The 22,345-nt window shown below is 38.9% G+C and overlaps 1 protein-coding gene across 1 annotated transcript in view; it reads right to left on the bottom strand.

Moving 5' to 3' along the window:
* Nucleotides 1-22,345, bottom strand: part of RELN (reelin) — a 283,282-nt gene that overhangs the window by 157,906 nt on the left and 103,031 nt on the right. Inside the window, 3 exon segments of the mRNA XM_030960223.1 lie at nt 1,963-2,041; nt 3,622-3,654; nt 12,267-12,337. Of these exon segments, the coding sequence (XP_030816083.1) occupies nt 1,963-2,041; nt 3,622-3,654; nt 12,267-12,337 (183 nt within the window).

Genomic DNA, 22,345 nt, shown 5'->3' with positions numbered 1-22,345 from the left:
CCAACAGACAAGTCCTCTGTGAATTATGAGGCATCTGCAGGGAAATAATGCCTCTCCTCATTTCTTTCCACTCAAGTCCATTTAACACACTGCTGCTAAAGCTATCTACCTTGGCAGCTATTCTGCAACCCATTAAGAGTCCTTGATCTGTCCATACCCATAAAGAAAGAGAGGGTTTTTTGTTATAGTATCACATGTCTTAATGCCTCTAGTCCATAAAAAACATTTAAAGAGCTGATACAAAAGGAACAAGAGGAGCAAAAATTGTAGGTACTCATTAAAATCTGTTAAAATGAGCATGTACAAAATAAAAATATCTCTAAAATTCTGTAAACTACAGCATTTTTACATAAGATGGTTAAGCTATGAAAGACCTGCACAGATGGAAAGTTGTGACAGTCCTTGATAAAAAGGAAAATGAAGTCAAATGCCTCAGAGTGAATGTATTAACTAACAAACGCAGGTAAGTGCTAAAATGCTCATCAGGGATTTATTTGAACAAGATAAACTAATCCAGTAAAATATTTCTATGTCTTGTATGAATTAAAATAAAAATGTAATTATATTTATGAAATAGGATTGAAAGAAATAGAAAAGTCAGAAACAATTTTATATTAAAAAAGGAGGCTCCAACCTTCAAAACTTCATATTAAGACCAAGAGATGTGTTTATCTGGGTATTTTATACTGTATATATACTCACTATACAGAACAGAATTAGTTTTGTACTAAGAGAGATGTATAACTTCCTCTTCTGGGACATTGCACGCATATATCATATTAAATGGTTGTCTATGATCACTGTGGTGGTAAAATTATTAATATTTAAGATTCAGAGGTCTGTCTAAGAGTTATCTTTGCTAAAAGAACACCCCTTTTGACTAAAAGCTGAAAGTCTGCCACTGTTTCCAACTCCCATCTTTGGAGCTCAGGGAGCACTGGGGGATTGCTCCTGTAGGCTCCACCAACAGTTACCCCTGCATATTGTCCTGTTATTTACTGTTAGACAACTCTGGACTTTGGCAGTGACTTAAGGAGCCTACCCCTCCCAGGGATTGATATTTGACTTCATTAACATTGAAGTGATTCTTTTTCCTCAACTCTTCCCTTGTTTTCTGAGCCAGTGCAGAGGGAGAGGTGGTGTCTGAGAGCTCTCTCGCTGTGCTCACAGTTCATAAAGCTGCTACCTGACCTGCCCTAAGCTGTACCTGCCTTGTTATGCATGGGAAGGTTGGGATTCTTCTATAGCATCTACTGGTTAAAGAACAATAAAATCTCGTGCTGGCTGTTTCAGACATAGACTGTGATAATATGTGAAAGTATTCCAGTTCAGGAATCCCAAAACCTCCCAAATCCTAGCGATTGGAAGTTGCTGTATAGAACTGAGAAGTGCTTTCCTCCTTATACAAAAGTCCCAAAAAACTGTGCCTTCCACAAAAAAAAAAGGAAAAAGAAATTCAACCTCAAACATTTTCATCACATGAATATTAGACAGAGGTATTTAATTCCAGTTGGGATTTTTGGGGGGTTTTCTTATGATTTTTTAAACATTTGGAATTCCTTTCAGTTTGGAAGGAATTATTGCTATAGTTAGCTTCACCATAAACATGTACAACATAAAATTAAAAAAAAAAATTGAAACAGCAAAGTTTAATTATTGAAATTCTTCTCCTTTTTGATGAAGATCTGTGTTTTCAGGAAACCAAAAATCTTCATTCATAAATATTCACTGAGCTCAGCTCTAGTCCTTCTATTTTTGGATTATTTAAAATCTTGAAATCAACAAGAATTTGTCATCCACTTCAATGTGCTTAGAATTTCTCAGTCACTCATTAATGAATTAATTAATAAACCAAAATATTTAGGTCCTAATGAAGCAAACCCACACTTCAGTTTATACTTCATTTCATTCAAGAAATGTTTTCATTTGCTCAAATGCTTGTAAAGGAGTGCAGAAACTCACCACATGGTAGGATTCAATTCTTGCTGATGGTAAGAGTCAAAGTCATCTCGCAGGATAATGCTGTCACTGTGCATTTCAGCTGCAAAGAAAACAAAGCAGTACAGGAAAAAATCCAGTGCAATCATCCCATGCTCTCTAAGTGTTGCCTTACCTAAAGAAATGCATTGTAAAATACATTTTAGATTTCTAAAAGTCTGCTTTTTTGGTTAAACTACTTATAAAAGCCAGTGCTTCTTATTTACATGACTTTTTCCTTACTATGGATAATAGTACCACAAAAAATTAATAAGTGCCCCCATCATGGAAGGGTGATGGCTATGGAAAGATGGAGTCATCCAGTACACACTAAATCTTTTAAGAAGTTTTGTTCTGAATTGTTGGTTTTCTGAATGTTTAGGAAAAAATCCTTCCAAATCCAGATTCTGCAAACATGGGCACAAGAATGGATGAGAGGTCCTAATGAGTATATTACAGATCTTCCAGTCAGGGGATACATTTTGACAACTCATAAGCAAAAATCTAAGAGTTCACTGGGATTTCTCTGCTGCTATCAGCAGACCTGACAGTAAAGGTCAACTTATCTAAGGAGAATAAACTGTGAGTTATGTTATGCAAATATTTCTCAGCACTGTTCTGCAAACTTTGGACTCCAATATTCTACCTAGATTTACTGCCTCATTTATGTATGATGACCAATAAACTCACTTAAAATTCCAACACTTTGGCACCTGTGATTGTGTTAGACAGATATTCCTCTACAAATACTTCCACTAAAGGAATGAAGTAACTGTGACCTGCTATTTAAACTGAAGAAGAATGCCAGAATCTGTCCTGAATGAATCAAATTGCAGTGCACGGGTTGGTGGATGCAGGGAGCAGCAGTGCCTTGCTCCAGGGTCCACCTTGGAGATGCACTGGCACAAAACCTTCCTCAGAGTAACCCTGCCCTGGTGTGAGGTGCTGTCCCACACTGAAGGTGTTATGGGGCATAGAGTCAGAGAATGGTTTGGGTTGAAAGGGACCTTAAAGATCATCTAATCCCAACACCTCTGGCATGGGCAGGGACACCTCCCGCTATACCAGAGAGTTCAAAATCGCATCCAACCTGGCCTTGAACGCTTCCAGGGATGGAGCATCCACAGCTTCTCTGGAAACCTATTCCAGTGTCTGATACACTTGATAGCTAATCTAAACCTGCCCTCTTTCATTTTAAACTCCCTTATTCCCCCTTGTTGTATTACAGCAAGCAGTTGAAAAAAATTCCTCTCCAGCTTTCTTGCAGCCCCTTTAAGGGGGCTCTAACGTCTCACTGAAGCCTTCCCTTCTCCAGGCAGAACAGTGCCAACTCTTCCAGGCTGTTTTCATAGCAGGGGTGCTCCAGTCCTGGCTCTCTTGCAAAGAGATGCTCTAATACATAACTAGGACCAAAAGGTCTGCAGCATGATATACTCACACTGCGAAGAGTCAAAGACAATAAAAAGCAATAAAAACCACAATGAAGAAACAACTAATCAGAATTAGATATAATTCACTCAATTTTATATGAATCTCATTCTTATTTGAATTCCTCAGACCTAGTTTAATGTGACTTTACAGATTTTTTATTATAATAAAGTCAATGATTTTGAGTTTAAGTAGTAAGAATGACAAATCACCTACCTAGGTGAGGATGTAAGGGAGCTTCTGTCGGGGCTGTGGAAAACAAAGAGACACAATGCATGAGTATTTTCGATCAACAGGGCTCAACTGCAGCATTAAATATCAATTCAGCTTAAAACAAATGGTACAGTATATACTCTCTTAAATCAGCTATCCCAGTAGTTTAATTGTGAAAAACGTGATAGACCCCAAAAGTTATAAAAATATAATAGGAAAACAAAAATAATTGTTCTCTTAATTAAAATAAGCATTGAAATAAATGAAAGTCACTATTGGTTTTACAGTAAGGTAAAAAATATCAATTAAAGTCTAGAATGATGAGATATTGTTAAAAATGAATTTGGATTAAGATTCAATGGCTTAAGGGCTGACAAAGTGGAAATTAGGCTCAACAACAGAAATAGTCTAGGAGAGGTGAAAAATGCCATTTTTGATCTTTTCTACTACACTGAACAACATTTTACTGAGCATATTACTGGGAGAAGTAATCCAAATATTCCTAGGGCAACAAGTAACAGATTAACTCTGCAAATCACAATATCAAACACTTATATCAAAGCATGTTTTTGCAGGCAGTTCCCCAGTAGGTCTCTGCCTCCCAAGAAACACCAGAATGTTGTAAAGACACTGCATGGGGGGCACGTGAAATGGCACAAGTTTGTTGAGCAATCTTCTTCCAACACACTGCAACAGGAGCTTGGTGTAGCAGTACACAAATGCAGCCAGACTGTATCTGAAAGGGCACAGCTACATAACAATATTTGGGGAAGGCTAGAAGCTGGCTACACAGTGTGTTAGATACACCATGGCAGCTACCACATCCACAGCCTTGCTGGATCTTAGATCCAAAGTAGGTCACATCACTTTCATGAGGGCCAAAGGGCTGCATATAACCAAGCTCATGAGAAGCAGCTTCCTAATTGTCCATCAGTACCTCAGCCATGGATCTGTATTTCCAGCTGCCTTTTGGACTTTCGTAAAATAGAGCCACCAAAAAAAGAGAATTTTTGAAGCCAGGATTCATTTGATAATTCTGTGGTTTTTTGTTGGGCACTGACCTAAATTGTAGCAGTACTCCTGATTTCTTCAGCATATTTGCAAAAAATACTTAATTACTGCAATTTCTGTCATAACATCTGACAAATTAAAAATAGCTTAAAAATAAACATAAAAATGAATGCAGCAATCTGTGTACAGCTCTCACACATAGTCATCTGAATAGAAAGTCCAATACAAATCTCAAAAATTTTGTTTTTCTCTTCCTGCTTAGTCCTTAAATACTGGATTTGCAAGGAGCCATGCCATTCCCTAATGAAACTGCAACACTTCATGGAGAAGTAGGTGATGAAGAAGACTGAGCAGTCAACAAAAGAGCTATCTGCAGATCAGAAAATGATGGCAAGAAACTGGATTTACCTTAGACAGAAAACTTCCATTTAACAGACTTACCAATTAGAGGAGTGACATGTTTTACACCATGCACTAACCATATAAATATACACATTTTTGTGTATATTTATGTGGTTAATATATATACACATAAATATAAATATACACATTTTTGTGTGCATATATATCTCTCCCCTAACCTCATGTACATATAAACATATGTATGTATATATATACACACACACATATGTACATGCATACATATATACATTGGCATATAAAGGCATGTATGCATGCATATATATATACACACAAACTGCAAACCACCATGGAAACCTTTACTGCAGCTGAGAGAAAAGACCTTCTTGGGAGTCTATTGCTCTTCAGAAATCTGAAATATTTTTTCCTTTTCGTGGCTAACATTTTTATACAAGAAAGTCATCTATGCTGCTTTGTCTTCCCTAGGAAAAATGCTAATAATGACTCCAGCAATGGCCAAGACCTCTCATCATGCTCGTACAAAATCTGGAGAAATACAACTATTGCATGTTAAACTTGGCACTGTCTCCAGAACAGTGCTGGACTACACTGGTGAATCCTACAGTGAAAACAACTGCATTTGTACCTTGGAGCCCCAGAATTTGTCTTTCTCCATGGAAGTAAGTAAATTTCACCAGAAATCTTTAAAAAATTATTTGCACAAATAAATGGATCAAACTGGACTAGCTGAATTATTTCCCAGATTGAGCAACACAAACTGTTCTGCATTTTGCCTGCAGGAAAAGAAGAACATTATGGCATGGGATTTGTAATACTCCTGTTCCAAGAGGCTAGGTTTAAAATCTAATCTCTGTCCCTGATGTCCCCTTCTCAGTAGCTCCAGAGCAGCACTGAGGGGTGATCTGCTGAGAGCACAGGGGTGGCTGAGAGCCATCCTGCCAGTCTCACCTATGAGGAGCGTGGTCGTGCCAGCACACATCATGGGCACACTCACCAGCTGCCCAAGCAAATTTCATTGGCCTTTGAAAGTAGCTCAACAGAAAGAAACCACCTTCTCCAAGGAGAGCAGTTCAGACCTCCAAATGAGAAGGAAAGGCTGTGTTATCATTCACCCCAGGTTGTTCGGCATGGCTCTTTGAAAGAGGCTTTCTGTGGAAAGGGCTCCAGCCAAGGATACACATTGTCATGAATGAAATGATGCAAAATTCCAGCATTCAGCAAAAAGGGACAGGTATAGCATAATCTTGGCATCTTTACATTTGCAAACTCTTTTGACTTCACCGTTATTTAATAAACTGGCTGTCTATGTGATTGAAAAACACAGACTTGGGATCTGAGATTTTTTCCTGAAATGGCTCTTCCACCATATGGACAGTACATTGCACACCAAAACTGCTCACCAACAGAATGAAAGGAAGGAAATGGTGCAGGTCCATACTAATGCTTCTGATCAATCATTTAAAAATTAGAGGTGGAACTAAGCAAACACTTCATGTTAGACAAAAAGGTTGTTGTTACAAGTACAGAGTTTATGCTGGGGAGAGGTTTCCTAAATTTTTACAGGATCTAAGAAGCCCAAGTATTTTTGCCTCGGGTATTCTGATTGTAATTCAAATTCCTGAGCTGAATATGACAAAAGACTGTGAGAGTACCATTCAATAAGTGATAAACATAAACTTTATTCTCTCTATAAATAATTTCTGTATTACATTTTATATTTAATTGCAAAACAGCACTGGGATGATCTTCAAGTGTTGTATTTAAGGCCCACAAATAATAGAAATTCAAAACATAACACAAAACGAATAATATTTTTTTTAAACATTAGTTGTAAAAATAGTAGTTGTTCTAAAATATTTTCAGATCTGCCTTTCTAATCAATTTATAGAACTACTCACTTTAAAATAACATGGATTTTTCCGTAAGTCATACAGTGTGGCTCAAGTCAAATGAATTTTTTTTGTACAATATGACAAAGATAAAAGAAATACCACAGTGCAGAGTAGCTATACAGTGCAAAGATATAAATTTATAATATAAAAGGAATTATACAATACTTCAGACTGAGAGGGAAAAAGAAAGACCATCTCAGTTCATATTTTAAACCGTTATTCACTTTGTCAGATGTTCCTTAGGCACATGGTTGGATGGTTTTAAATTTAAACCCAGTATTTGTGTGGCTCCAAAATGCATCTTAGCTTGAATGAGAATGTTGTACCTTTTTAAAAAGTAAAGTAAATGAATTTATTATTTGATTTTTAACCACCACCGTGGGTATATACAGAGCTTTACAAGAGATGAATTGTAATGAGCAAAGAATGGAAGCAGAGCTCAACTGAGGTCACAATCTAAGAGGTATCAGTAAATACAATATGAGAAAATGTAAGGAAGTGTAGAGTGCTTGCCTTGTCTTACAAGACAGTCCCTTTGGCAAGGAAAAGCAGAGAAGAAAGGATGCAATACAAAGTGATTCAGAGAGAGAAAGGCCACAGTCAAACTGAAAGCATGAGAATCTTGAGGAAGCTAATGGGGAATTGAAAAGTCAATGGGGACATTGTAGGGCTCTATGTCACTGGGATGAGGGAGAATGGAGGAATGTTTTGGAGTAGAAGGTTACATTTTTCTGTGGATGAAATAAGGCTGCTGAAAGGTTAAGCCAATTTAAATATGCCCCTTTTTGGTTAAACTGGAAGGGAGGGAAATATTAAAGGAGTGGGAAGGGAATATCATCTTCTAGAAACTGGAATGTGAGGAAGAAAGAAACAATTTGTTGGTGGTCTTGTTGTCAGTGAAAAAATAAAGGCCAAAATCATTAAACATGGTAATAGTCAACTGTTAAGTAACATTAGTCCCCATTCAGATAAAAAGAGCAAGCATAAGGCAAATTAAACACAGAAACATCCATTTGTACTATTGACAGTCATATTCCACAGAGTTCTGGCGTCAAGATTGTGTATAGGTATAGGTAAAAAATCCAGCATAAGAAAATATTCTTAAAACCCACTAAAAATATACCTAAAATATACTTTTTTTTCCCTCAGAACCCTGAACTTTGTGGGTGTTTTAATATAAAGGGCAAGTGAATTACAGTGACACAAATGCCTGCATGCTCCCAGACAAACACTGTGCTCAGAGTTCTACAGCCAGGGGCCATCAGCTGTTGCTCATCAGCTCATGACAAATGAGGTGTGCAGAGAGGTGTCTTCTGGTTGCAGATTATGAACTCTAATCTCCTTGTCATTAGCAGCCACATGAAGATAAAAAGGGAAATAAATGTTTTTATTTAGACTCCCTCCAATACTTTGTCTCTACTGGTAAACAAAGTTGCTATTGAATGATGGAGGCTGAGCATCCCCCAGGGAGAGTCAGTGAGGTGCCCGAGGGCTGGGTTATTCTTGCTAAAACATGAACTGAGGAGCTTCACACCAGCTCCACTCTCCAGTCGTCTGCTCTGTAAAATACTGCTCTGAGAGCTTGTGAAATACAAACCTGAGATCCTGAAATCTGTTTCACTTTTTTTTTCAGAGTTCCTAAATTTTACAAGGTACAAAATGCACCTAAAATGTCTTGAACAAACATTCAGGCAAAAGTTCTCAAATAAAAGAGAGTCTGGGCCAATTCTCAAGATATTCTCAGAAACAAATATGAATCAACATGCACAATAGTAAGCTTACCTTCTTTTCCATTTATTTAACTATTACAACGTGTTAAATATATGGTTTATAAAATATATTTTTACTGGCAAGAATATCATCACTCATTATGATCCTTATTCATCCTTAAAAGCATTGACAAGACAGCTACCCTTTCCAGATTCTTTTATATAGTTTTTATTTCTGTTGGGGTTTTTCCTGTTTGTTCTAGATTAACTTTTTCTATGATAATTTTTATGTCTCCTTTCTTCAATATAATTCTCATAAAATTTAAAGCTTACATCAACTCTCAAACATCAGCTCTCCCTAGCTTCCTAAAATATGTATTATATTCTGAACACAGAGCTTTTAAAGCAATTATTTTACTTTCTTTGGTGTCTTTCCCTATGGCATCGCTTCTTACTACATTTACATTATACATAGGGCATTGCCATCCCCTAACACCACCCTTTATCATCCTCTAATTCTCTTCAAAATACAAAAAATCACTTTCCTTTTACTGCACAAAATTCCATTAACTCTATCAGGATTTATTAATGTACATCTGAGGGTGGACAACCACAGTAAACATGATTTTTGAGATTCCTTGCTACTTTCACTTTTTCATGTATATTTTTTTTAGTAGACATTAGGAAGTCTGATAACACCTCCAGTGAACATACTTATTAAGAACATGTCCTGTAATAATTCTATGAAGTTGCCCTGTGGTTTTATTTTTCTTTACTTATTGTGTCACATCATTCAGGGCAAGATTTAAGTATAGTAATGTTTAGGGCTAGACACAGACTATAAAACCTCATTTATGTCAATCTACCTTACTGTTTTGCATATATATTAATATGATATTTGCATCTAAATAAATTCACTAATTCTTCCTGAAAGAATCCTTTGTTTACATGAGTGGTGTTGATGCAAATTGAATAAATGAAGTAAGGTCTACTTCAAAGAAAGCGTCTTTTCTCTGAATAGGAAAATTAATTCTAATAGTATAAGGATGATAATAGTATGCAGTGGTTCGAGATTAATGCAATGCACACTGTGCTGAAGAAATAAGAACAAAAAGGCAGAGAGCCTGGAAGGGGTGGGAGCAAGGGTAATGGGCAATGCAGTGGTTGAATATCCAAGTCAAGGAAACTGTGTCTGAGCTAGGAAACCAAGGGGGGAGAAGCCATGGTGAGGATAAAAATGTGGGACAAGAGCCAAGAGAAAAACTGAGAATGTTGCACATCAGTGTTGCAGGGAACTCTGATCACTGCCACAGCTGTCACACACTGTCCAGCGCTCACAGACAGCACCTCTGGGTGATCCTTGCTAAACCAAATCCGGGGGTCGCAGAGGCACTGCAGTGACAGCACACACTGTAGGGATTCTCTGAAGTGACTGTGTATAAAGCAAAGAGAATTGCTGGGGAAACCATGGGAAACAAAAAAAGTTATAAGAGTGTGGGGACTGTGGCAAGGTAAGGAATCTGAAGGGCCTTTCAGGGAGCTGGTGCAGGACATGGCTATGGATGGGAGGAGGCAGCAAAGGGATTGTCACAGCTGAGCAGCCAGTGGGACATCTCAGCATCCTTTATACTCTGAATAAAAACAATACCCAAATTCTATTTTCTCCTTGTTCTGGAGAGTTCCTGTGAACTCAGGGACAGCAAACAGTAACATAAGGACTTACTGTTCTAACCAACATAAGTGTTGCTAAAATGTTGATTTGAGGTTAGGTTATGCTCCAAAATTGCAGAACTGTAAAGCAGAGAAGGCTGAAAGAATAAAAATTTCTTTTGTCAGCTCTCCCACTAAAATCTCAGTGAACAGAATGTCTGAAGAAGGATTGTCAGGTCTGTATAGATGGATATCCAGCAGCTTGCCTCTGCTTACCAAGGTATTTTCTTCTAGCAGGGAGAGATCTTGTTGGTTTGCCCATATTCTCCTTGACCACGTTGCCAGCTCTGACACTGATAGTCATGTATTTCCATTCAGCTTGCTTGTGCATGACTTTCACCATCCTGGTCACTGCCATCAATATGACTCCTACTGCCCTCTCCCTTCCTTACCTGTTCTGGCTGCCCCAGACTGCCTTTGGTTGTGGGTTGCTCACTCTGCAGTTATGCCTTGGAGAATTTAATCTGTTTCTGTTCTGGTTTTTGTCACTTTACCCTGATTACTCTGCATATTCACTTTTCCACTCCTGACCCACATCCATCCAGCAAGCAGCCTGTGTGAGATACCCTCCCCATCCTCCTCAGCACATCCCAAATGATGATCCTGCCAACACTTCTGTTCCAGGTCCCCACACACCAGTCACTGAAACATTACACTTCCACACTCCCATTAGAAGTGCACAACCTCCTGTTAATTAACCTCCTCTTAATTTCTCCAAATGTTCTTCCTTTCCCACAGCAAAAAACGTGGCTGGCCCAATCACTTTCCATCCAGATCACCATAACACTCCCTTCTCATTGCCAGCACTGTGTTATGTATTTATTTCCTCCAAAGTATAACCAGCACCCTAGCCTGCTAGCAGACATTTTTTCACCTTTCTGAATCCCTCTTCTTACTTCCAGTGAGCTACAACAAAAGTGAAAACTTGATGTTGAAAGTTCAAATATTTTCCCCTCGTTATCACAGAGCTGCTCTTGATACCTTATATGAATAACTCAAGTTATGCTCCTGAAATAATGTTCAACAGCTTTTTATTGCAAAAACCATATTGCAAATTCATAGGGAAAACCCCCCAACCTTATAGCTTTAATGTCCCCAAGAGATGTGTTGTATGGGATTTTCTCCTGTGTGTAAATATGACAACATATTTCCCATTTTAAAATCTTAATTTTAAATCATTTGGTTCATGTTTCATTGTTTCTTTTCACATGGAAATATCACTAGAATTTTGCTGATATAACTGGAAATTCCTTTCTGTCCTGTACCAAAAATGATGGATACCTTTTCTACTTCTCACTGTCTTAATGAAGCAGGTTCAAAGCAAAGTACTGTTTGTAGACAACAGATGACAACAGGACATTTATTTTTTAGGTTATTCATTGAAAGGGTAAGCTGTGAAAACAATTAGATTTTTAAAGTTTGTGTAAGTCAAACATTTTGCTTAGCTATAAAAGTGATCAAATGTTGTATGTGACAGGCAAAATTCAATGGCCTACTTTCACAAAAAGGGAAGGCATATTTTTCACATGTACATGTGTGAGCTGGATAGAAAACAAAGCTTTTGCTGCAGCCATATTGCTTAAAGTCAATACAGTGAGGGTTTAAACTCAGCTCTGACAGAAAAAAAGTGTTGGCTATTAAGGCTGATTTCAGTCATGTGCATAATGCTACTTAAAGTTTTGTATATTCCCCAACACTTAGCAGAGAGGAAGAGTGGGATTCCTGGATTGACAATGGGAAGTATGAAGCCAAGGAAACTCAGTTTCAAGAATGTAAATAAGATCCTGATTCAAGGTTTCCTACAGAATAGCTTTCATGCAGAGTAACACTGACATGGAAAACCATGGAGGTACAATGGAAAACCATGGAGGTACAATGGAAAACCATGGAGGTACAATGGAAAACCACATTTGCCAAATATTTTTACAATTATGGTGACTCTTACCTCCCTGTTCACACAGCTGTTGTGCTAAGGCATCCTTGAATATAACTTGGCCCCTATGAGTAGCTGTAGCCCTGTGAACATAAAAAAGACAACAATAACTAACATAAACTTATATATACATGTATATGTATATCTTTATGCATGACTGATCAAATCAGAAGTCCCATTCTGCTTTCTTTCTGTGGTTTATTTTGTAGTCTTCTAAATTTATAGAATAATTTGTGGTGATTTGTTTGTGCATAGAAAAAGAAAATTCCTGAACCAAAATGATTTGGTTGGTAATAAAATCACTGGCATGTAACGAAGGATGTCTTTGACATGTATCTGTAGCTGCACATAGAGTTTCTATATTTGAGGCCTCAAAAGTTTTGTCTAAAGAATAATTAATTCCCATTAGTGACCCACAGCTAGAACACATGTAATGTACCACAAAACTTGTCATTGTTTCAACTTGATCAGGTAGAAATATAATGCAATGTGATTTGTTTTTCTCTTACAGAGCTCTCATGTTAGTAGTAATTGTTTTACTTTATTTCCAGTTGTTCATTTAATCCCTCTTTTCCAAGTGCAGTACTTCACAACATCAGTTTTATCTCCGAGATTCCAAAACCTTTCAGTATTTGCAAGTGTTGTATCTGAAGTCTGATTTCTTTCAGCCAAAGTTCTTCCAATATCTGTCTAGACTCATGCACACTCTTCATACATGTTCTTTAGCCTTTCTCTAATTAATATTAATGGGCTCAGTATAGATCCATGTGAAGTTCTTGAAATGGCCTCTCAGTTGAACAGTAAGATGTTGAAAGCTCCTTTATGAGTGCAGTTTCTCAGCCAGCAGTGTGCCCTCTCCAATGGATCGTGCCTAGCTTGCTTATGAAATGTCAGAAAAGACCAGAAAGGAATTATGTGAAAATGAAAATCAAAATACATTATATTTTACTTGGCTACTACGCCAGTTACCCCAAAAAGGAAGAAGAATAAAATTAACATATCTAATACTAAATTTTTCAGATACAGTGGATGCCCAGGGTGAACTCATCTTCAAACTGTCAGAATACAAATAGGAGTAAAGGAAAGCTTCTCTGGGACCAACTTTGCTTTCTGTACGTGTAGGAAAGTTCTGTTTACACCAATGTGTGTGTCCTGAAATGCAAACTATGCTGACCTGATGCTCCTAGGGCTTTTAGACCCTCTCTTCCTCTGCCTGAGGAAGGAGAGCTGTGCTGGTTTTTTCCATCTTGGACTTTCAGAGCCAGATGTAAGGCTGGAGCCTTGCCTCATCTGGCAGTGGCAGCATTTTGGCCACAGTCCCAGCATCACATCCCCAGTGTGAGGTTTTGGTTGTGCTCCCTACCAGGTCCCCCATTGCAAGTATTTTAGGATTTTCAGTGCTTTCATAAAATACAGCAGAACTTCTTCATGCTACAGTTCTACATTAGCATTTCTATATCTGCTGACAAGACCAGTGACCATGCTAAGTACAGAGTAAAATAAAAACAAATACACTGCTCGAGCACATAAAGGCAAGAGGGCTGAGGCATTAAATGAGTCTCATTTAAAAATATGAATTAAGGTGTTTATTTAAGCTCTGTTGTGATGAATATGAATGAAACTATATGATCACTACATTCATTTCTGCAATTTACCACACAGGTGTATTCAATCATGCAAGTCAGAATTGGACCAAACAATCTCCAAAATCAAACATTTGCCCAGATTTCTTTAGGAGGACCATATATGGCAGCTTCCTCTGGCAGCTGAAATGGCAGGGCATCCCACAGCCAGCTTTGTGGCCAATGCAGCACCAAGAGACAGGTTTTGCAGATGTGTTTCAGTGTGGAAATTTTATGTACTGAGCTTAACATACAAGGAAAAGGCACACCTAAGACATAGAAGGTATTTTGTACAACAGTTCTATCCCCCATGCGGTCAGGGTGGAAGAGAGGGCTCTTTGCAGACAGTGGGAAAGAAAACTTCTATTAGCAGTGGACCAGGACTTCAGAGATGCTGTTTATGCAACAGCCCAGGATACAATTCAGAATGTACACAACAATGAGGGCAACCGGAGCAGTCCTTTATGAGGCAGAGAAGAGCAAACCCTTGGAACACAGACCTCATGCAGAGGAGAGCTCGAGCATGTGTCTGAATGCACACAAACACCAAGTAATACCAATAATACCAAACTCTGCACTGTTTACTGGATCTCTGCGTGCGTGTGAGAAAAAGAGGATTTGGGCAGAGAGCCAGCACCCAGCTGAATGATCAGCATCTTTCTGTGCCTGTCATGCCTTGCTTGACAATGCAGACCAGGAGCCAAGTGCTGCTGTTCCATAGCAGGAGAGATCTGCGCCCTGGGGCCAGGAGAGCAGGGCAGGAGGGGCACTGCTTGCTGCAGCCTGTGCTCCTGTCACCTTTGTCTTGCCATGGGCGTCAGCGCCGACCGCACAGCTTCAGAGACCTGCTGAGGGTGCTGCTACTGCCACTTTACCAGCATTGCCTGCTCCATTTTCTCTGCATTTGTGCTTTATTAATGGAGCAAATGAAAATAATGCAGCACAATTATGCAGGAACTGAGCTACTTCTAGAAAGAAGTTCAAAATATACCTTTTCTATATTGAACTTTCTTTGTTGGTGATGTTCTTACCTGACAGGTGAGGTTGAAAGAACAGGATCCTGAATTTGGATCCTTTTCTTATAAAGCCATGTAACGTATCCAAACTCATTTTAATTCCTATATTCACACTCATATGAAGACTGCATAATATTTATGATAATTATTACAAAAATAATTCTGGCAATGCCTGAAAGAGACTCTACTAAAGAAAGAAAATTGTTTAACTATTAACTCTGGGTTTTGCTTTTGTGACATACATATATCACAATATATATATATATGTATGCAGTTACTTAACTGAATGTTGTGCTTTTTTGAAAAGTTTCTGTGCTGTCTTAAATGTAGTTAAATATTGCTTAGAGGAAGGGCACCTACTAACTGCGATTTGGTGTTACTCCACACCAGTCTATAGTCCCACTCTGACATTCTCTGCTATTTATTCCCAGCTAAAGGGCAAGTGGCTAATCAGACCTAATGTGCCAGTCAGCCAAAAGGCAAGATGCATGTTCCATATGTCCCCAGAGAAAACTCCAAGTAGGAATTAATCTTTCCAAAGGGATGAGAATTACAAGAAAAATGGGAGACATCCCATCCTCTTCCCAGAAGAGGAACGTCCTGATGTGGTGAGAGCTTTGAAAGAAAAACAACTTAGAGGTAATAAGGTTCCTCTTTATATTAACCTCACTCTTCCATTAGTCTAGATCTATTTGTGTGCCTGGGGCTGTGCAAGAGGGGATGAACTGCTTGCAGAGGAATAAAGAGTTCTGAACACAAAAAGACTACATCAGGTGCCAAGGCTCGCTGGCAGCTCAAGGCATTGCTAACCCCATGCATCAATTGCAGCAGTTTTTAAAAGAATGTTCCTCCCTAAACCACAACTATTTGAGTTAAAATCAGGTGCCAATAAGGACACTTGGTGCTTGTTCTGCCCTTACACAGATGCTTGGCCATCTGCACCTTTCCCTGGCGAGGGAAGGCACTGGGACAAATTCATGTGAAAGGGGTCTTCAAAAAGGCTCAGGTGCCCTACAGTAAAATACCTCATCTCGTGGTGCACCAAAGAGGGTTTTCTGCAGGATCAAAGAAAAGGAGGTTATTTGTTACCTGCACTAGCAGAGTTTAACCTTGTGCCACCTACTAATGGTTAGTGGCTGCTTCCACTCCAGGAAATTCAGGGTGACATCCACAACCCTGACTCCAGGAAAATCAGAGAGTGACTGTATGAAGCTGAGATTGGTCATCCCCAGTCCCACAGTGGTGCCCCCTGAAATCAGGTCAGATGCCAGCACAAACTGTGTTGCTTCCCCACCACTGTGGGGGACACAGCTGATGCTAGGAAAGTTATGAGCCTGGGCTGGAGCAGAAAATAGTGCACAGCCAATGATTGCTGTTGGCATTTTGTGTTGAAGTATCTCACAATTCACATTGGCTTCACATGGATTGCTAACTTACTCTTGTTAACAGGTTGCATTTTGGGGAAAGTGTTTTAGCTCAGGAGAGCACAGGCAGGAGGCTACATGGGACTGACCCTTGTGTGCTGCCTCTGCTGCCTGGCTCTGCCAGCCCCACCTGTGGAAAGGACACACAGCCACACTGCCCAGAGGTGGATAGTTGCCCTGCTTATGCAAATAAATGGGTTGGTTTTTTAATGCATTGTGAAATTTGCATGATCATCTCTGTAGGTTTGTCTTGTTTAACCCACTGTCTTTAAAAATATATATTCTCCTCCAATACTGCCTAATTAAGGGATCTCTGAATAAAATAACTTGAAAGCAGGATGGAGAAGAGGTCTTCAGGAGCTTGGGGCTGTGTTGTGCACAGCCTTTCATGTGTGTGTGAACCATTTTCTTCCAGTGCTCTGCAAAGGTGGTTTATTGAACATTTACTGTGGTGGCAGGAGGTGAGGTCAGGCTGGGGTGCATTTTGGGTTGTGTTTCCTACCAGGGCTGGAAGATCCAGTGACAATTTCTTCAAGAGCAGTCAGACTAAATGTCAAACCTGACTGGGAGATGGTGCTGGGGCCAGCAGGGAAAATGCACAGAGCCCTCGTGGCTGCTGATCCAAAGGCACATGGGTGGGAGGCTTCCATCCATTGGTTAAATGCCTCCAAGCTGTTATTTCAGTTTTCACTTGACATGCAAGTTCAGTCTAATTAAAGCAGCAGAAATGAGATCTCTGTGTTCTGAAATACAAATTTCGACTCTGCTTTTCTCGCCCTGTCCCCAATGGTTTCCTCACTGAGATGTTATAGAGAAAGTCATCTGTCCTGACCATATTCAGCTGAAATTGTCAGGGAAATTTGGCAAGTAAGATGCAATTACTTATGTAGACATTTGTTCAGGAGACTGGAATTGGCACTTTTGCTCTAAAAACCTCAGTCAGAGGTGAAAATTCTTCAGGAGGAAAGGACTAAAATGGTCAGCAAAAGCCAGGGTGTGTGTTAGAGGGCAAAAAACAATAATTTCATTGGGGCCAACTGTCCTGAGCTGAAGTCTTTGGTTCACATGAATAAATTATATAAATAAATAATTACAATTAATAACTTACTTTATGGGTGAGATTCACACAGGGTAAATGCAAGAGGAACAAGGGTCACCTGGCTTTGTCTTTTGTCTCTGAGTTTATCTCTGGGGACTGCACATGTGGGAAGAGGACTCAAGTCAACCTAAAGGTTGATTAAAGACTGATTTAATAAACATTTGAGGACTTTCTTTAAACAAGATTTGAATAAAACATTCTCAAATAGAAAAAAAGTGAGAAGGGCCTACAGAAATTTTGTTCCAGTAGATACTGGGAAGGGAAAGATGGAGAGGGACTTCTTGCAAGAGCATGTGGTGACAGGACAAGGGGGAGTGACTTCAGACTGAAAAGAGGGCAGGTTCAAAATAGATATTAGGAAAAAAAATCTTTACTGTGAGAGTGGTGAGGCACTGGAACAGGCAAGCCATTCTGTGATTCTCTTCTAGATTTTTATAATTATAATCCATATTATAGAGGATGGATCTAAGATTACAACGCTGGAAACAGAGGGGTGCACATGCACCTCCAGCCCTACATATTATAATTTTTAAGAACCCTTTTTTGTTGTCCTAAAGAACACCAAACTTCTGTTTGGTTACAAGGTGCATGTACAAAAGATGGGGACAACATAACAATGTATATACCTTAGAAAAGAGGTAAAAAATTAAGACTTACAATTTAAAATTTTATATAAACACTTTCATTGTTCTTTCTCTTCTGTTTCAGAGAATAAAAAGATGTGGGGTTTTAAAAAATTCTGTCTTGTTTTATGTGACTGGAATGCTTAGAGGTTCTTGCTAACTGAAAGCAGATTGGGATAATACTTTCTTCCCAGCTACAGGAAATCCAACATTTTCATTAGTATTTTGCATTGTGTGATTATAAAGGAAAGCAAATTCTATTTTTTCTATACTTGAAATAAAGGGTTATTGCAGTGGCATCTGCCAAGCAGAGAGCTCATATAAATAATAGAACAAGCATCCATTGTCTCTCTACTGACACAGTGCCAACAGCTAGGTCCCTCTTTTCTACCTTTTTCAGTCTTTGGGAGAAGACTCTGTCCTTTTTTTAGGTTTTGCAATCTATTGTACTTTATAATTTAGTGAAACATCAATTGGATGAATTTGAGATTTTTAATGCATTGAATATTTTTAACTATTTGAAGTCTATATTTAACCCTAAGCTATATGAATATATTACATTTATTTGGTATAAAAAATACTGCTTTTCCTAAATTCTGCTTATATAGTCTTTTAAAGCTTATATTCAATGAAGATATTATTCAATCACCTAAATTATCCTTCAAGAAGAATAACATTTTTCTTTTCTGGTATGAAAAAATGTTGCAGTTACTGTGGATTTTAAAATTCTTAACATCCCTAAATGAACACAGAGGTGTTACTTAATAGTTAATGGTCTTGCAGTCAATGTATGCTTCTGCAATGACCCTTTTCTTAACAGCATTCAAACTGATGAGTTTGGCAGAGCTGATCATCTGGGGCAGTTCAAGGATGGTCAGGGCTGGAGCACAAGGATGGGCTGGGCTGGAGCACATCCCCTGCAAGGAGAAACTGAGGGAGCAGGGCTCATTGAGCCTGCAGAAGAGGTGATTTTGGGGGGACATGGCAGCAGCCACCAAAGGAACTTGTGCAGTTCCTCTCCATCACAGCTGTGTTTTTAAACCAGACTGGATCAAAGTCCTGGTCTGGCCCTCCTTAGAGCAGGATTTTGGACTGAAAAGGGATCCTGAAATCCCTTCCAGTCTGCATTTAACTGCAGAACCATCATTCTAAGGTCTTGCATATCTGGTAAAAGAAAAGAAATGAAAGCAAGGTTTGCATCTAATCAGATTAATCATCACTTGAGAACTGATTTTAACAGAACAAAAGAATTAACCAGTTCATTATGTTTAACACTTTGCATGAATATTGATATTGATTCTTTCTAATCTTGGGGGATATCTCAGAGTATCCAACCAGAAGTGCAAAGGTTTTACGTGATCCCAGAAAACCAGGAGTTTACAGGTAGTTGATGCTCTGGGGTTTTCTGATGTGGTACATTTTTAAACGAAACCCTGTAATAAATAGCATACTCAGCTAACACAGAGGAAACTTAGAAACATTTAAAATTAAAAATAAAAAAAATAAATAGCATATGAGATGCTGGGATGAAAATAACATTAGTTTTAAAAGATCCTAAATATTGGGGAAAAGGATGATATCAATGCCAGCTTTTCATTTCACTGCTCTCATGCCATCTGTACTCACTATCCATTTCCTAGTTAAGGTTTCTCCAGTCTGCTCTATCCTGATTTAGCTGCCCACTGCTCCCAAAGGACATTGCCACTAGCTGTGGATGAGCTGGACTACATAAAAATCTGGAACCTTATCCCCTGTATTTGCTTTACAATCCCCACAAAGAAATCTTCAATTGCCAAATTAATTCCTTTTCTTAAAAACAATTAATTTCAGCATTAATGACAGATATGTAACTGGTGCATCCACAGTGTGTGAGTCAGCTCACAAGGGAAGGATAAAACCTGCCTCTTTGGCCTAATGCTAGAAAAATAATACAGCAAAAATCAAAATTTCCACAGACTGCACCCCACAGTACATGGGGCAGGTTTCCCTTCCTAAAGCTTCACCAAACTCTGGAATATTACACTCCTTGTCTAATGTTTCTTTGCAGTCTTCTCACCAACCTAAATGTTTTCAGAGGACTGAAAAACAAATGAAACATGGTAATCCTTCACAGACTGATCAAAATCAAACCAAGAGAGAACCTAATACAGTTGTTAGTGAAGAATTGTTATTCTTGCTGTGAATGTGGTGAACCTCTGAAAAAAAAATGCAGGGTCACTAATCATACAAAGGACAGTTATTTCTCCTGCATGGTTTTTAATTTTCATCCAGATTTATGAGTTGGAAGAAAGCATATATCCCTGAAGACCATACAAGGTTACAAATAGAAATAAGCAGGTGAAATATTGCCTTAGGACAATAATTAATTCCATCAGCCACCAAAAAAAAAAAAATCTGTGAAGTATCACAGAACTCCAGACAAAAGGAGCAGGTGGAATGGCATCATGTACACAGCATAAACTGGAGAGACCATGGTGGGGAGCCCTGGCAGGAGCTGGCTGTGCTAGAGGAGGGTAGGGGGTTATCTGGGGACCTTAGAGATATTGAAGGCAAGATTGAGGTGCAGTGTGAGGGCCCTGAAAGTGCTGTGGTGTGGGTGCTCTTGGAGTTTACAGTCCAAAGACATAGGAAACTTGGATTCATGGATCCTGCTGCTCACAGTAGTTCGGCCTTTCTTCAACACAGACTTTTTTCAGAGATGCCCATTAGAGGGCTGGTTTAGGATTGGGATTAAGAGACAATCAGACACAGGAATGCCTAAATCACATCTAGCCTTTCCCACCCCAACCAGAGAGATCAAATTTAAAATTTAATCTGTTCTCTGTGTCCATCCCCAAGTTCTGTCCCTCCAGCCCTGCTTTCCAAACCAGAAACTTTTAGCAGCTCCTTGGGCTGACCAAAGGCTCTGAGTTACCCATGCAGGGTGTTGCAATAGCTCAGCACCCCTTGGTGCTGCAGGTGGGAGTTCTGTGAGCCACAGCTGGGGTCAGGACCCACCCTCTACCCCTGCTGCCAGCTCCAGAATAGTTCAATTCAGCTGCTTCTGAGTTATTTGCAGTTTTTTCTTCATCCATCCATGGCCTCCCCCTCACTGTCCCTGCCCAGAGAGGATCATAAGAAAATCCAGTCTGGAACGGACTTTGGGAGGTCTCCAGACCAACCCCCTGGCCAAAGCAGGGTCAACTACACTAATGAAACACAAACAACTCCGCTACACCTTCTACCACATTGCCTAACAGCACATCAAGGCTCACAGCTCTGGTATTTGTGAATGCTTTTCCATAATAAAGTAATAATAGGATTATCAAAATTACACTTAGCAAAATCTGAGCTTCACTTTCAATTGGTCAGTCACTTGAAACAGGCATAAATACACTGAACTTATAACTCATTTGGACAGCAGCCTCCCATATAATATACTGTTCCAAAATAATAAGTTTGAGTCCGTGTTTCTCACTAGGAAACAATCCATGATTTGTCTTACTCAGAAACAAATTACCTGCTAAGCTACACTGCTATAATATCTCCTTTAGATAGGCTGTGGATAATAATTCTTTGAACCCATTATTAAAAAAGACATTGAAGTCTAAAACCTTTCTCTTAGAGTAAAGTAATAATGAAGAGATTTATAACCCTAGCCTCGAAAGAAACCAGAGTAACAGAGAATCTAAGGAACAATGTAAGTACCTCCAGGATAGATGGTTGCTCTTGCTTTTTATTACTGACTAATTTTTCCTGAGCACAGATTTGTTTTCAGAAGACTCTGGCAGAATGAGCAAAACACTAGAATGAATCTTTGTAGGGAAATATCCTGTTGATGCTCTGAGATTCTTTAGCACCAACACTGGATTGCCTCTGCCCCTGGTGAACAAAGCAATGGCCATACTGGGTGAAACACAACCAGACTTCAACTCTTCATTTATTTGCTAATAACAGTTTCCTATCCAAATGAATACACTGGGAATTCAGTTCAGTAAAGTTGCCAGGAAGGTGAACTTTTCAAATACACACAAATAATTATTGCTTTTTACATGAAATATTGCTTGGGAGCTCAAATTCCCCTGTCTGGAATCCCAAATTCCAAGTACTACAGATGAAGGCATTCATTGGAGACTTGCACATCTGCTGCTGTACACAACAGAGTGGTGCTGGAAATTAGAGAAATTCATCTGTAATTTGTGTAGCTAAGAAGTTTATGGTTGATTAATAAAACATCAAACTCAAGCTAACACTTAACGATAAAAGAGGATCTCTTCTCACAACTGATATTCTAGTGGGGTATTCAGAGTGATACAGTTTTTAAGATT

This window comes from Camarhynchus parvulus, chromosome 1A (assembly GCF_901933205.1).
Source record: "Camarhynchus parvulus chromosome 1A, STF_HiC, whole genome shotgun sequence".
In the NCBI taxonomy this organism is placed as follows: Eukaryota; Metazoa; Chordata; class Aves; order Passeriformes; family Thraupidae; genus Camarhynchus; species Camarhynchus parvulus.
Note: the sequence above shows the minus strand (reverse complement) of the source record. Positions and strands in the feature narration are given on the sequence as shown.